The 15,694-nt window shown below is 49.3% G+C and overlaps 1 protein-coding gene across 1 annotated transcript; it reads right to left on the minus strand.

Moving 5' to 3' along the window:
* Positions 1–8,430: 8,430 nt before the first annotated feature.
* FOXF2 (forkhead box F2) lies at positions 8,431–14,449 on the minus strand. Its single transcript, XM_027727939.2, has 2 exons — positions 13,300–14,449; positions 8,431–9,379 (listed from the first exon to the last, which is right to left on the minus strand). Exons 1-2 carry the CDS (start codon positions 14,309–14,311, stop codon positions 9,213–9,215), a joined length of 1,179 nt encoding a protein of 392 aa, XP_027583740.2. The 5' UTR covers positions 14,312–14,449; the 3' UTR covers positions 8,431–9,212.
* Between the last annotated feature and the right edge of the window lie 1,245 nt (positions 14,450–15,694).

The following is a 15,694-nucleotide window of genomic DNA, read 5'->3' on the forward strand; positions in this document are numbered from 1 at the left end:
GCAAAATTTCCTTGCATCCTCTGAAGTACCTGGGGCTGGTGGAATAGGCTAAACAGGTTGAAAAAATATCTTATATTTGTGCAGCATTTACCTATGGGCTTGGAAAAGAAACTAATGCTGAGTTCGATAGGCAGTTCTTGGACTGCCAAGTGGGTATCTTGGGAAAATGAATGCCCTGGCAAAACTAGGTGCGATGACTGATCTTCTTAAAACAAGGAATGACATTCAGGATATAGATCACACCCTCCAGAGACACTTCAACTCCTGGAAGAACATGAAAGCATATGCACTTTATGGACAGATGCTTTTTTTATAGGCTTCTACCCACTGCCTATGACAATAAGGATGTGAGAGAGCTATGTCAGGTCCTCTTTTTGGCAGAAAAAAGTGACCTTGTGAACGACAGCTGTGTAGGCAAGAGATAAATTTATTAACATCTCCACAGAGCAGACTATGCAGAACATATGCTATAAGTTGGGGCTTTCCCAGCTTTGGGGGGTCCTCTGTCTGCTCTCCCTGTGCTCAAGTGCCTCCTGAAGTGCTGAGCTTGGAACTTTTGCTAGCTGCAAGCTTCTTCTTCTGTTTTTATTTTACTCTGCATTCAAAGGACTAAATAGTGAGAAAGGGCTCTGGCTGCTTCAAACGGCGTACAGGAAATGAACAAGCTGAATAGTATGTTTGCCAGCACATGGATCTTTTTGGCACACAGAGCCTATCTGGATTATGGATTTGTTTCGTTTTCAGCCAATACTAGCCAACCATCAAAAGCTTTTCCATATAGAAAGAAAGCCATGTTTTGCTGTGGTGCATGCTCCTGACTAGTAAATATGTCCTTAGATGCCCCTAGACGGGATGGTCTGTTTCACATGATCATCTGTTTTCTGTTTCTTACCCTTGGAGGGTGGCTCCTGCCTGGGGATCCTGGGGGTACTTAAATCCAGAACCGACTATGGGCAGGTGGAAACCTCTCAGATGTCTCATGTCCTTCTCTACTATCTTTAGACATGCCTCTGGGGAGGCAGCCAGCCCCCAGGTGATGGGCAGTGGTGGTTGAAAAGAGAGACAGGGCTCTCCTGAAACAGACAACTGTCAGCTGCTCACAGCTGATGCTTTCCTACTCAATGAGAACATGGCCTTTTGATCACATTTTCCTCCAAGGCTGAAGGATGGGGCCAAGAAGGAGCTAACCAAACATGGTACTGGCTGGTAGGAGAACTAGGCCACCCCTGCTGGGCTAAATTCCGCGTTTGTCCTTCTCTAGCTCTTTGCTTATGCCTCCTGTGGGTCTGATCTGCTTCATTACTATGAGTCTGCCCTCATCTGTTCTGGTCGTCTTCTTGTTTGACCTCTTCCTTCAGAAACTGAGTTGGAGAGTTCCTGGTATTTCCTTTAGGGAGTGGGAACTTAGGGAATCAGAGAATTCAGAATCAGCAGGCTACAGTAAAAAAAAAAAAAATAATTTTGGAATCCTAGTTCTTCTCTTTGGATTTGAGAAACAAATACACGTGAATGTCTTTTCTTTTACTGTGGGATGTCTTTATACCCTGGTCCTATAGTAAAACTGCAGTGCAAACAATTCATCAGTAACAATAAGGAGGAAATCAGTGGGGAAAAGTAGAGGAAATGTCAAGGGCTTGCAGAGGTCTGCATATCTGGTGTTATAATATTAGAACAGAAACAGTAATGTATGAATCGCTCACAGTCCTCATGGTTTTGGTAACGCAGGCCTCGCCTGAAGTAGTATGGGAGCAAGGCTTGTGTCCCAGGACTTAAACAAAGCTCACTTGGCAGACAAAGAAATCATCTGGGGTAATCAATGGGCATGGAAAGGGGAGAGGGGACAGCAAAAGAAGGTTGAAAAGATCAGAGTTCTAAGGCTAATGCATGCTGGGGGAATACCACTCTGCACTCTGTTGGCCATAATAGGCTCTTGCAGCTGTCATCATCTTCCTGGATATTCACTTCTGTTATCATCATAAACACACTGACATCAGGCGTGAGGTGCTCCAACTGAGATCCATCCTTTTCTCCACTATGATCTTGCTGAAGGCAAGCACAGAGCTGTGGTCCTTTCCTCTTGGGTGCAAGATCAGGTTTCACTGTCTGGAGGCTGCAGTGGAATGCAGTGCACCCATTGTGTTTCCCAGGATGACCGCGGGGCTGAGCATTTGCCATCTTTGGGGAAGCCTGTAATTGCAAGTATCCAGGGATAAAGTAGTCTTCTGAAATTCAGACTGTCTTCTGAAATTCAGACTGTTGGTTGATTTCCATGGAAGGAATAATGTTTTTAGAAAGAAGATATTTAGGAAACTACCAGCTCTGCACATCTCTCCATACTTCCTACTGCTGGGAGCTCGAGCAAGGCTGGGCTGCTTCTCATTTGCCTGTGTCTAAGATAGGTTTTGCTAAATAGTTTCTACTGCTTTATTGACAGAGCCTCTGAGCCTGCCGAGTAACTTGGCCGAGTCCTGCACCCTGGTTGTGCTTTTTCAGACTACTTTGGATACTTTCAATGAATAGTCAAGCCAAAATCCTCCTACCCCCTGCTCTTCTACTGTCCTGGAACAAACCTCTGTTTACTGGAGGTCACTTTTTCGAGCTATTGCTTTTTTCCTGTCTGCTTCTCCTTGCTACCTCCCCCTAAGCAAAACCAATATATTGATGTATTCAAGTGTTCCTGATTCCTGGTGCAACTTTGTTTCTGCTTCAGAAAGGAAAAAGGGGTGCACTGAAATGAGGGGAGCTTCTCACGTGCAAAAGCAGGATTTCGTGCATGATATGAGGAGTGGAACTTGACCCTTATTTAAGGGACCTAATAATTCTGCCTTTCATAATGACATAGGGGAACTTCCTATGGTGGCTGCAGAGGTTACTCCTGTTCTTGAACCTCTTTTATCAGTGACTACCCCAGCTTGATAACATTCACATCGCTCCCTGGAATCGGCACCCTTTTTATTATGGCTCTGCCTGTTAAGTCACCAAGTACACTTCCTCCAGTGCTTTTCTGATGCTCCTTGTTACTCCCTAGTGAACAACTCTGCTCTTCCAGCACTAATGGCCAAAAGCCTCTCTGGCTTTACCAGCACTAAGAGACCATGTGCCAAAGGACAGATGGCAGAATCTGGAAACATTTCTGTGTTGTGCCATTTTAATGTTGAAGGCTCTTTATTCCATTTTTTAAAAAGAGTGAACCATGTTCCTGACTAACCTTCACTGCATCTTCCCCCTCCCGTTTGCTCATATTCTCTCCAGCACAAAGGATGAGAGGCATGTGTAACCAAATAGCTTTCTCTAAGCCACTGGCAAATGCTCTGCAAGCCACCGGTGGTCAATAGATCTCTGGCAGGGAAACCTCCATGAAGAAAAAAACCCAAACCATGAATTCAAGAAGGCCCAAGGCATGACTTTACGGTCTTGATTCCACAAGTAAAATTCTCCAGGAACTTCTAGTATTGATCATGCTTTAGATCCGGTTTCTAATGTTCAGCTATCTCACAGGGAAAAGATGCAGTCCTTTAATACAAGGATTTCCTAGTCACAGACACTGCCCTGTTTGGTTTCAATCAGCTTTTGGGAGTTGATACCACTTTAAAGTTGGTTGCATTGGCACAGCTTGCAGCTGTACATGTATAAACGAAGGATTATAGTGATGGAGTGTCCACAAACACCAGTTATGCAGTTTGAACTAAATCACACTTTTCATCGTATCAGAAAACTCTTGTGCATGAGACTCAGTATCAGAGAATAATTTTAAACTAACTTGAACTGATCCAAAACCAAAACTGAGATATTTTTCACCAAGTAAAATGTGTTTGGTATATGTTAATCAGGACAGGTATAAACCAATCCAAAGAGGATCTCTGAAAATGAGATAAGATTGTGTATATAAGGGATTTCAGTAGCTCAGCTAAATCAGTTATAAAACTTCTAATTTAAACTAATGCTACCTATATTTGGACAGTAAGAATTAATGGACTGCAAATCTATTGCAAGGAAAATGTTACCAGTGAGGATCCAGTCCAAGAAATCCTGTTCCTCAAAAGCAGCTCAGTCTCTTTGAATTACCCTGAAAACATTGAATTACCCTGAAAACATCAAATTACCTGTGAACCCAATGCTTCTTTGCACAACACCAAAAATTCATTTTGCAATGCTTAAAATAATCGATGTAAGCAGTTAACATTTCTCCATAATCTCCTAAATAAATCTAAATCCACTGTTAAAATACCTCTCATTTCCAGCTGCAGTTTGGTAGTGGTGTCCCAACAAATTTTAAAACCTCCTCCTCCTTTCTGCATATTTCTTTTTAGAAAAGACCAGTGGAGAAGCCAATAGATTTCTATAAATCACTGGTGGATGAAAACAAGCATAAAAAGGAGGCTTGAAGTTGTTTAATATTACAGATGTTTTGGAGCTCTATTCAGTAGTTGGCAAGTCACACGAAGCTGCTCTGAATTCTTTATAATCTAGACACAAAGATCATTGAACTCTGAAAGAACCTCTGGGCTTTTATTCAAAAATATGTTGGCTTCTATTTACCTCTTTCTTCATTTGTATCTATCAAATGGCTCAATGTATAAATAAAGCCCGGGTGTTCTTATTAGCTAAGGCAGTATTTCATGCAGATTAATGCCAGCAGGTTTTGTAAAATACATCTCTATTCAAAACTAGAGTATGTTTTGAATTAATTTTCATCCTGTATATGAATCAGGTATATTCTACTCCTTTTCTTATACGGAGCTCAGCTGCAGCATATAGGAGGAACCTGTAGTGTTTAATTCTAGTCCCATCATCCATCTCCAGCAAAGCAGTTTTAACCCTAAGCATCTGCATAATCCCATTGACTTTAATGGGAGTACTCATGGGCTCAGGTATATTAAAATTATAATTGAAAACAGCACCTTGCTTTCTCGGGGCCTAAGTGACATATCTAGCATTTTACTGAACAGTCTTATTTAAATATTACCTCGCGTATATGTTATGAGCAAATCTTTCTAGTTCAATAAAATCAGGGTTATTGTTATTGAGTTAAAAAAAATAAAAATCTTTACTTTTCTTTGCCTGCAAAGCAGGCTAAAACTCTCACGCCAAACTGAAAACGTGATGTTGGCTAAAAGTGCTTTGCCAGCTGAGCCAAAACACAGCAAGATATTAATCTGATGTTGGTCTTAATAGAATAATGGGCAAGAAGATTTAATGGGATTGATAAACTGACTCTTTTAAAGAATGCTTTGGTCAACTACCAACTAGAAATTTGACATCCCACATAAGATATCAGCATTTGGCTAATTTTGCCAATGTTAAAATTATTGTTCAAATGATCCCAGCTTTCAAGTGGTTGAGTGGGTTTTTTTGTGTGTAACATAAACACCCTCGCAAGCAAAATCCCTCCACTGAGGCGGTAAGACTGTGATGAAACCAGAGAATGGAGAAAATATATATGTAAGATTATAGCGGATCACATGCAAACTGTTTGAGGCGCTCCAGCGTGATTTCATTCCTGTCCCACAGAGACTCTGCCTAGTGTGCTCTAATAATGGAAATGTTTGGATTAGCCTATGTTCAATCCATTTGCTTCAGCACCTCACCAAATGTGAGCTATGCCATCAGTCTGGATGACTAAGTATTTGTAATTTAGTTGTAGCTTTCTTGTAGCTGTGGCAGTCCAAGGTCATTAGGGAGGCGAGGTTTGCAGGAGACACATTACTAATGCATTAGAACAACTGATCTGGTTGGAAAAGCTAATGCAGCTTTCTGGATACACAAGCTTTTCGTTGGGATAGACCAGAAGTGTACCTAGAAACTCTCTGCTCTCATCCTCCTTTGTGCTCACCCGTAAGGACAAAGTAAATGTAAGAGCTGAAGCCCTAGGCTAAAAGTCAGCAGAGACCATATTTTCAGACACAGTGGAGGGATGTGACTGTTGCTGGGTGCTACTTGTACTACAGCACTGAAAAAGAAAAAAAAAAAGTCCCACTTAGGTGTCTTACAATCCAAACATAGAGAACAAAGCAGTCAGGGACATGTTAGCAGGCAAAGAATGAAGATACAAAAAGGAAGAGAACAGACTATTGTCAAGGAAAAGAGCAACAACCCAGAGCTATAGAGACACAGACCTTCCCATGTTTTATACCACCTGATGCTCATTTCAGCATAACAACTACAGGTTTCCCTACAGGGTGACTAGTAAATGTGTGCTCAGCTTCAGGTCTGCCCTCCTGGATCTTTCACAATGCTCAGACTAAATATACACATCCAGATTTTTGGTTTTGTTATAACACTAGAAATTTCAGCTTTGTCTGCTACTTTCTCTGATACTGTAAGTCTTTGGAAGTCTCAGAGGTGAGTACTGCATCACTATTGCTATGATTAGAAGTCTCAGTGTGCTGCATCTCTAACAGAGAATTTCTGTTTCTGAAATATGAAGTACTTGCACATGTTCGATGGCTGTTAACAAATGTTAAAAGATGCAGAGAATTTTTAACTGTAAGGCTAAAATGTAAATACCTCATTCTTGCAGTGGCATAGCTCTTGGTCTTGAATCTCACTGGCTCTGCAACCACTGGAGTTCTTTAGACTAAACAAAAGCTGAATTCCTAGGGTAGAAGGTACTACAATAAAATCAAATATCAAAACAAAATCAGATCAAATTAACTTAAAAATCTGTCAGCTTTTTTTCCCTCCCTGCCATTTAAGTCACCCTTAAATTCAGGAGAAAGAGGCTGAGTTCATTTTACCGGCAGCACCCAGAAACATATTGTTATCTAAAGAGTACTGGTTCTGAAACGTCCTTTGTTTGGGAAGGTTTAACGGGAAAAAGGGAACCTTAGAACCTTAAATCACCAAAGCAGAATATAGAAGCCCAAAACAGAAGTATACCCTAAGCAAATCCTTCCCCTTTCTTAGGAGAACAGCCACTGTGAGCAGAAAACTCACGTTTTCTGGGATATAACAGCACTCAAAAGGTGCGGAAAAATATAATTAAAAGAAAATAAAAATCACCATGACAACATCGGGTGAAGCCGCGGAGCTGAGGGGGTTGCCCGCAGCTCGGCGGCCGGGGCGCCGCTGCGGGCAGGGGCCGCTGGAGGGCACTGGAGCCCCACGCCCGGCCGCCGGGGAGGGAAAGGCAGTTTTTTTCTCTTTGAGGTCCTGTCATTCCTGTGTAAACAAGTTACGTTCAAGTGTTTAGGATATAAATTACGACCATGCAGGCTTGCCTCGGAAAGAATGTAAACACAGCACTGTGGTCGGAGCAAACTCTGAAACTGACTTTATAATTTATCACAGGCCCTGAGAAGCTCGGGGAAGAAAAGGGCATGTCTGAGCATAAGTGTGTATTTAAGGAGATGACGAGTCTTATCTCTATGTATAATTACAAAGATATAATTTTATATATGTGTGTATGTGTGTGTACGCATATATATATATATATATATATATATATATATACACGTGTGCACATATGCATGTAGCATTTTACTGAAACTCTCCCGCTTTTCAGCGTCCAGGAGCGGGGCCGGAGAGAGTCGGGCGGCGGGGCACGTCGGGGCTCTGTCCCCGCCGTAGGACGGGACGGGCTGCTCGGGGGTCAGGCGACGGGCCGCACCCGACGGTGGGGCCGCGCAGGGCTGTGCTCCTGGTCGCTTGCCGGGTCGAAGCGGGGTGGGTTCCGTGGGCATTCCCCAGCCGTGGGGTCGGCGCGGCCATGGGCGTCTGTCTACAGGATGCACGGGCCAGCAGCTCCGGGCTCCGGCTCCGGGTCTTGGCTGCTTGCCATCCACGGGGCACGTTGGCATCGTGGGGACAAGGGTTGCTTTGCCTAGGGTGCTTCGGGGGCCTTTTTTTAATTTTCTTTTGTTACTTTTTTCCCTCTCTCTCCCCTCCGGCCCGGTTCGCTGGCCACACCGTTTCTGGGTGCTTCACCGAGCCCTCATCAAGCCACGATTTTATCGCGGATCCCTCTCGCCGCCCACCCGTGACATGCCTTTCCGGGTCCAACATCACATTGCACAGGGGCTCTTGCCCCCGCACCTGGCAAAGTCCCATCGGGCACAGAGGAACTTCGAGGGGGCTATGTGGGACGGGGACACGGGGACGCCTGGAGGCATCCCTAAACAGCAGAGAGGGTGTTTCGGACCTGGACAGGTCCTCGAAGAGAGGAGTGTGCAGTCTGGACCCTCCTGCTTCTATGTCCTCCACCCCGGTTAATTCAAAGTCTATCCAGCAGCGGGGCAAAGCAGGGGGGGAAGTGGCTGAGGGCAGGAGGTGCAGTCCAGAAACCATGACACCTCGGGTCAGCCACTCGCTCTCCTCCTCCACTTCCAGCGGCTGGGGGATGTGGGCTTGCATCTTTAACGACCTCGGATGCTGGGGTGGAAGAGTTTTCTCAGAGGGAGACGAGGGAACATAAGTGCCTGTCCAGTGATAGTCGTTTATATACATTTTATTGGAAAAAAATTTTTACATCAAAATATTTTGGCAAACTGTAAAAAGAATACATAAGTGCAAATATATTCTCCTTTTAAAGCAATAGTGTGTGAGTATACACGAGATTTATTTAAAATAATTTTTAAAAAATATTGTGGTAGAAAACAACTTCTGTAAAAATAAAAAACGAAACATTGTATTGCTGCAATACTGGAAAAAAATGAACTTTTCTTAAAGTCTATACACGAAATGGCTAAACAACACTGTTTTAATAATATTAACTGGTCGGTGCTGAAGTCCATACAAAGTGTCCTTGGTGGGGCTCGGGGAGAAAACAAAATAAAGAAGCAAATTTCCTGCTAACGCAGTAACGGAAGGGGGAGTCCTCGCAGGTGTTGAGCCGAGAGATTTATTTTTCCTATTCAAATACACTTTCAGGTATAAAAATATAATTAATTGTTCCCTTTCCCAATGCTCGATACTTTAGATCACAGAAAGGCGATATACGATTAAGGCGGCATAAGGATACTTACGTCTCCCCTAAGGCAAAATATCACACAAGGCATTTTTCTTTTAGTAAGAGCTTTGGAGCATTATATCGGCTGCACGTGTCCTGCAAGGGATGGAGTGGGACCGAAAACACTGCTTCCTTTGGTAATTTTGCTAAGTGACTCGTGTACTATCAATGCTATCAGAGTGCACAATATATTTAATCTTCGGTGGTCCGTCTATATCTCGGCTCTGTTCAACACCACCTGATTGTCTCTGTTGGAGCGCTGCCTTCACATCACGCAGGGCTTGATGTCTTGACAGACGCTTTGATGGTGGTGATGGTGGTAGTAAGATCCACTAGCGGATGGGTGAAAAGAAGAAATGCCATTAAAATTGAGGACAAAATCTTTCCTGTCACACACTGGGGAGGGATGATGCTGGTAGCGAGGCAGTCCCACTGTAAGAGAAGGAAATAACAAGAGCTGCTCAGAAGTCGGAGAGCTCTGCCCGGGCGGAGAGCCCTTCCTCCCACACCCGCAGAGAGGAGAGGCTGCCTGCATAGGGCTGGTACACCGCTTCCTTACCCCGGGTCTCGGCTCCCCCCTGCAAGGTTTGGTAACTCCTCTTTGGCTTTCCTGGCAGTTGACTTGGGCGCTCCTCCGGGGCAGAGCCTGCCCCGTTTGCAGGGCAGAGAACCCCGACCGAGGAGGGGACGTGAGTTGCCCGGAGTCCCCCATCGCCCGCGGGGCTCGGGGCTGCACCCGTGCTCGTACGAGCCCGCGTGACTGCTCTACGGGGAGGTTCTAAACTACACAACCGTGTGGCACGCAGGCTGAGGAGAGGAAGGCATGCGGAGGTGGATGTCCACGGACACGTGCCCGGCCGCGTCCCAGGCGCACGCGTATCTCGGAGAATCCCTCCTGCGTGGACACACACGCACTGCTATCTGTCTGCCCTTCTACCCGCGTAGTTACCAGCGTGTAGGGTTAGTACACCCTCTGCATGTGGAGTAGGTGAGGGAGTGTCTGTGTCTGTGTCTGTGTCTGTATGTGTGCGCCCGAGGAGATAATGCCACCTGCGTGTTTTCCTGCACGCGTCGCAGCCATTTAAACCTGATTCCCATCTTTCCTCGCTCTCCCCCCCTCCCTATCCCGTTCCTGGGAGGTTTTTGCTTTTGACTTTAACGGTTGAAGACTGAGTTCCAATCACGATCCATTCGTGTATTGATACAGTTTGTATTTATTTATGTATGTGTGTGTAAGAGCGTGCACGCCTTTTCGCCTGCATGTTTTCATAAACATAAGATACACCCTACGGTTCATCAATAACAACAAGCAAAATACATCCGTGGCACCGACATGTAAATGACCTTGCAAATTCTCATTTTAATTTCCCACAGCCTAAGGCAGCCTTTATGGGACGGCATGGGAAACAGCACCCCACCCCCAACACTCCGCGCCGTAGGACCATGCTGGGATCTTTAGTCTGGCAGGGTTCCTACTGGATCCGGCCTGAGCAAGGCCCGCAGGGTAGAGCCAGAGAGGGGTTTGGTTTGGCGTATGGATGTCAAACTCGGCTAGCGGCATCCTGTCAAATATGACCGAGGGTCAAGGGAAGAAAAAAAAAAAGCAGCAAAAGAGAAGGAGAAGGAGGGGGAGGGGGGGTAGGGAGGGAAAAAAAAAAAAAAAAAAAAAAAAAAAAGAAAGAAAAAAAAAGAAAAAAAGGAAGAAAGAAGGAAAGAAAAAAGAAAAAAACAGGAGGGAGACGTCCCCGGTTTTCCTCAGGATGGCGGAGCCGAACCCTTTGGCGGCGGCGGCCGGTGGCGCGCACAGCCCGTCTCCTCCGGCATTGTCCCTTCCTTCACCCCACAGAGCTCACTTTATAAAAGTGATTATTTCGCTGGATTTCCTCGGCTTTCTAATAACCCTGCTGGTATGCTCACCATAAACTGGGGCATTTTATTACAATCCTGATTCAATAATTTAGCAGGATTTAATAGTGTGCGAAAAAAATCCGGCTCCCCCCACCCCCCAGCTTCAAAATCCTTTTAGCAGAACCAAGCCTCCTGTTTCCAATTTTTTCCTCTCTTATACTTGGGTCTGATGTAAATTCTAGGTTTTAAGTCCGCCCTGACGCTGTCACGGGTAGAGGATTATTGACCCATCAACAGCGATTGCCACCGAATTTGCTTTGCATTTCACTAAGATAAAGGGAAAGGTGAAATTCACTTGATGCTGCTTTTGTGCAGAGAGGGAGAAAGATTATTGCTGGTTATAATTACAAATGAAAGAACTCGGATTCTTTTTTCCGCATCTCCTTTCGCTCTTCTAAAATGTTTACGCCACAGACATTTTACGTATCACGCACTAATAAGAATTGGATCCCCGTAAAAAAATAAAGAGTTGGTTTGGGGTTTTTAGTGAATCAAGAACTGGGGATGGCTTACACTAAATTCCTAGGCCCAGATGATGAAGATGTAGAAAATAACCAGAGAAACCCCGTTTTGCATAGTGGTGGCATTAAATCTGAGCTACTGGAAACGGACGCTCGTCGTCGGCGTTAAGAAAGTGTCCAATGGTCCGTCTGAGTCTATATCCGTCCTTAAACAGAAACAATTGGGATTTAAACCACCCCGACCTCGGAAACCACAGTGGAAGGTCCGGGGGGACCAGAACCCTTGCTCTCTCTCCCTCTGCATTTCGTTTCAGAAGCGTATTCTTGGGCAGCTTCTGGATGAAAATTTCTCTTCTAGGAATCGGCTTTCTTACCTCAGGTGTCTGGCAGGAGGAGGAGGCAGCTGCCTCCCAGCTCTGCTCCCTGTGCCAGTCCCACTCCCGCTCCACGCGTGGGCCCCGTGGGCACTGCGTGGCGGACTGTGCGGCCTCAAACAGTAAAGCAAACAGAGGGAAACAGACCCAAAGAGAGGAAAAGAAAACAGAAATCCAAGCAAAAACAACAAACCAAAGCAGAAATTCCTAACTGTGAAAGTACGTAGTTCGGTGGGGGATGCCCTTGTGAACCCACTGGCCTCTCGCCTCGGCCCTAAAAAGCACGTGGAAGGATGGCCTATATCTCAGAAAAGTTGGTTTAAACCTCAGCAGGAGAGCGCTGTAGGCACGGAGGAGCCCACCTGGGGACGCCCCTGGTCCCCGCACTCCTCTATGCCAAAACGCTGGTAGGACGGTGATCCGCTTGGCAGCCGCCTCTCCCCAGAAGACACATGAGGGCTATTTAGGGGTTTGGGTCTTTTTTATTATTATTTTTTAAGGGAGAAAAATTTGCAATCGCTTGGTCTCCCCTGTCAGCCCATATCCCTTCTGCGTTGATGGCAAAGGGACTTGCCCAGCGGCTCGCCCTCCCCACGGCGACAGCAGCCTGAGGAGGCCAGGGCAGACTCCGGCTCTCGCAGGACAGGAAAGTGATTGACAGGAGTCCAGGGAGGGGGCGGGAGGGGACCCAGAGCTGAGGGTCGCCTGTATTTGTTACTTGTTGAAATTCCCATAAAATTGAACAAGACCCCGCTCTCATAGGGGTTAAGTCAGGCTAAAATCCTCTTCGGTGTGGTCCAGCCCAGACTGTCTTTGTTTGCTTAACCTCTGGGACCTACGTTTAAAAGGGCTATTTGGAAAAATTCCCCGTAAGAGCCCAACATCTTTTACCCATTTTTGTGCTCAGATATTTCTGAACAGACTTTGTCTGTAATCACCGGCCGGGGTGGTGGGGGGAGGAATGAAGGGGTGGGAGACAGAGACCAGAAAACTCTTTCCCTCCAGTTGCAGAAATATACTCGATCCGCTTTAATCTCTCTAGCATTTTTTAAGATAAGCGGGTGGTTTTGGTGTTAGGGGTTTTTTCTTCTTACTATTTTTTTTTTTCACCCGCAGGGTTTAGAGGGTAATATTTGACGCCTTTATTTGATTACTCCCGCGACGCGTCTCCGCGGAGCGCGGTTTACCGAGGCGGCGGCGATGCCCGGCGGCGCTCTCCGCGAAGTGAAACCGCAGCCCGGGACGGCTGGGCGAACCCCGCTCCCACCGCCGCGCACATGTCGCAGACACCGGGACGGGGACGTGTGAGCGCGTCCGAGCCGGCACTAAGCCGGCACGAGCCTGGCTTTCCTCGAACTGCTCCTTCTTGGCTCTGGGCAAGAAGGAGGGATGCTCGCAGCCGTACCCACCGCCAACCCGCCGACAGCCCCCCTGTCCCGAAGCAGAACAGCTCCAACCCACGCGTATTTTTTTCCTTCTTGCAGACAATGCACCTCTTTTTCCAACACCGTGGTGGTCTGGGGTTCCCCGCGCGAAACCTTTGTCGCCAGCGAAAACTCCCGCCGGCGCCGCACTCCCCACCGCCCCCGTCGCCCCTCCGGGTCCCTACCTGAGAGGTCGTCGCGGGGGCTCTGGTGCAGGTATCCCTGCTCCAGGGAGTAGGAGGGCACGCTGGAGTGGATGCCGGAGGAAGCGGCGTTGGCGGTGGGGAGGCCCTGCTGCTTTATGTAGGGCGAGGCCCCCGAGGCTGTCCAGTGAGCCGAAGGGCTCGTGTAGGGAGAGTGGCACTCGATGGCGCTCGCCATGGCCGGCGAGGAGGGCACGGGGCTGCTGCTGCTGTCAGGGCCGTAGTCCCCGTTGGCAGTCACCGGGCAGCTGGCCATGTAGGTCGAGCCGGGGTTGGGAGACATGTGCGGGACGTGGTGGCCGCCACTGAGTCCCTCGTAGCCGCTGGCCATGGCGTTGGGCATCATGTCGAGGTTGTAGCCGTTGGAGTGGCAGGCGAGGGAGGCGGGGGGCGCCTGGAAGTCGAAGCCCTGTGGGAGGATGGAGGCGCCGAAGCCCAGCCCGTTCATCATGCGGTACATGGGCTTCAGCGCCTGGCATTTCCTCCTGAAGCCGCGAGGCCGCCGTCGGAAGGAGCCCTCCTCAAACATGAACTCGCTGGCCGGGTCGATGGTCCAGTAGTGGCCCTTGCCCGGGCGGCCCAGGCCCTTGGGCAGCTTGATGAAGCACTCGTTGAGGGAGAGGTTGTGGCGCACGGAATTCTTCCAGCCCTGGTAGGAGCCGCGGAAGAAGGGGAAGCGGGCCTGCAGGAACTGGTAGATCTCGCTGAGAGTCAGGCGCTTGGACGGTGAGCTCTGGATGGCCATGACGATGAGGGCGATGTAGGAGTAGGGGGGCTTTTCGGGCCGCCGCAGCCCTGAGCTGGCCTTCTTGCTCTTGGAGGACGCCGCCGCCGCCGAGGAGGAGGAGGAGGAGGTGGAAGTGGAGGAAGAGGAGGTGGAGGTCTCCAGGGCGGAGGAGGGCGGCCGGCTCATCTGGAGAGCTCCGGGAGCCGGGCTGCAGGAGCGGAGAGGGACGGGGGGCTCCAGCCGCTGCTGCCCGCTCTCGGTGGTCATCTGGCGGAGGGAGGGGAATGGGGCAGGGTGGGGTGAGGCTGGGAGGGAAGGGGGGGAGTCGAGTAGGGTGGGTACCGGGGCGGGGGTGCCCCGCAGGGGGAGAAAGGGGGGGCGGTGGGAGCCGCTGTCCTCCGGGCACCTCCTCAGCGCGGCGGGCGGCGGTGGGGCGGTGGCAGCGCCCTGCGCATCCCTCCCCACGGTCCCTTGCGCAATGGCTCCTCTGCTTTCCGCCGGAGCCAGGCACTGGGCGGGATGGACCGGCCCGGCCCCGGCCCCGGCCCTGGTCCGGCCCCCTCCCTCCCTGCGCCGCGCCGCCCGTGGAGGCTCCGCTCAGTGCCGCTCCGCTTCCTTCTGACCCCCACCTGGGGACCATCCCGCTGCCTAATCCGGCAAGGAGAGGAAGCGCAAGAGCCCCCCTCTCCAATCTCTTCCGCACTGTTATTCTTTAATATATACTTTTTTCATGCGTAAAAGTCACAGCGCGACCGCCTATCAGTTCCTTCAATATTGCTATTATTTTTTTCTCTTTCCCCACAACCCCCCTGAATCCGGCCGAGAAATCAGCAGAGATAGAGAGAGGGAGAGGGGGAGCGAGAGGGGGGAGAAAGAGACCACCCCCTTTCCAGCTGGCCTCTGTCCACCCGTCATCTGGGCAGGAGGCGCTGCTGCTGCTGCGGCTGCCGCTGCTGCTGCTGCGGCACCATCCCCGGCTCGCTCCCGATGCCGGCCCCGCACCGGTCCCGCTTACTGCCTCCCCGGATTTCCCGTGGCCCCACAGGCACCTCTTGGCCCGCTGATCCCCGGCACCGCCCCGGGGGGAGTCGAGCGGCTGCAAGCCCGAAGCTCTGCCGGTGCACCCCGGGTCACACCGGCGCTGACGCAGCCGTGTGCGGGCTTAGATGCATACGAGGGGGTCGCCCACCCTCCGGAGCCCGAGGCAACAGTGTTTGTTGCTTCTCAAGCCTGCTATACATCTGTTTTTAAAGACTTTTCACTACCCCCTGCCACCCCCACAGCCCTATAAAACTCCATTCATTTTACAGAGCAACGGGGGCAGAGTCCGAGGATCAGAGATGCGCCCTCCCTCCGCCCCCCGGGGACGCCCGCCCGGTGCAACGGGTGGGTCACGCGTGCTGGCAAACGCCGGTTGCCGAAGGAAACGGGGCGCCGGAGGGGGCAGGGAGGAGAGGGGCCGGCGGAGGCACAGGCCTGCTCTCGGATGATGGAGGAGGCTCCAGGATCAAACTGGAGACGCAAGGAGGACGGCGGCAGGAAAAGAGGCAGAGCAGACAGGGATGCTGGACCAAAGGGACGGGGGTGGGAAGGACGTGGACAGAGCGGGACGACGTGTCAGCGTGCCTGCAGTGCTGTGTGTCTGTGTCT

The sequence above is a fragment of the Pipra filicauda genome, unplaced genomic scaffold, assembly GCF_003945595.2.
Source record: "Pipra filicauda isolate LSUMZ 115617 unplaced genomic scaffold, ASM394559v2 scaffold48_size3843733_pilon, whole genome shotgun sequence".
NCBI classification, from domain to species: domain Eukaryota; kingdom Metazoa; phylum Chordata; class Aves; order Passeriformes; family Pipridae; genus Pipra; species Pipra filicauda.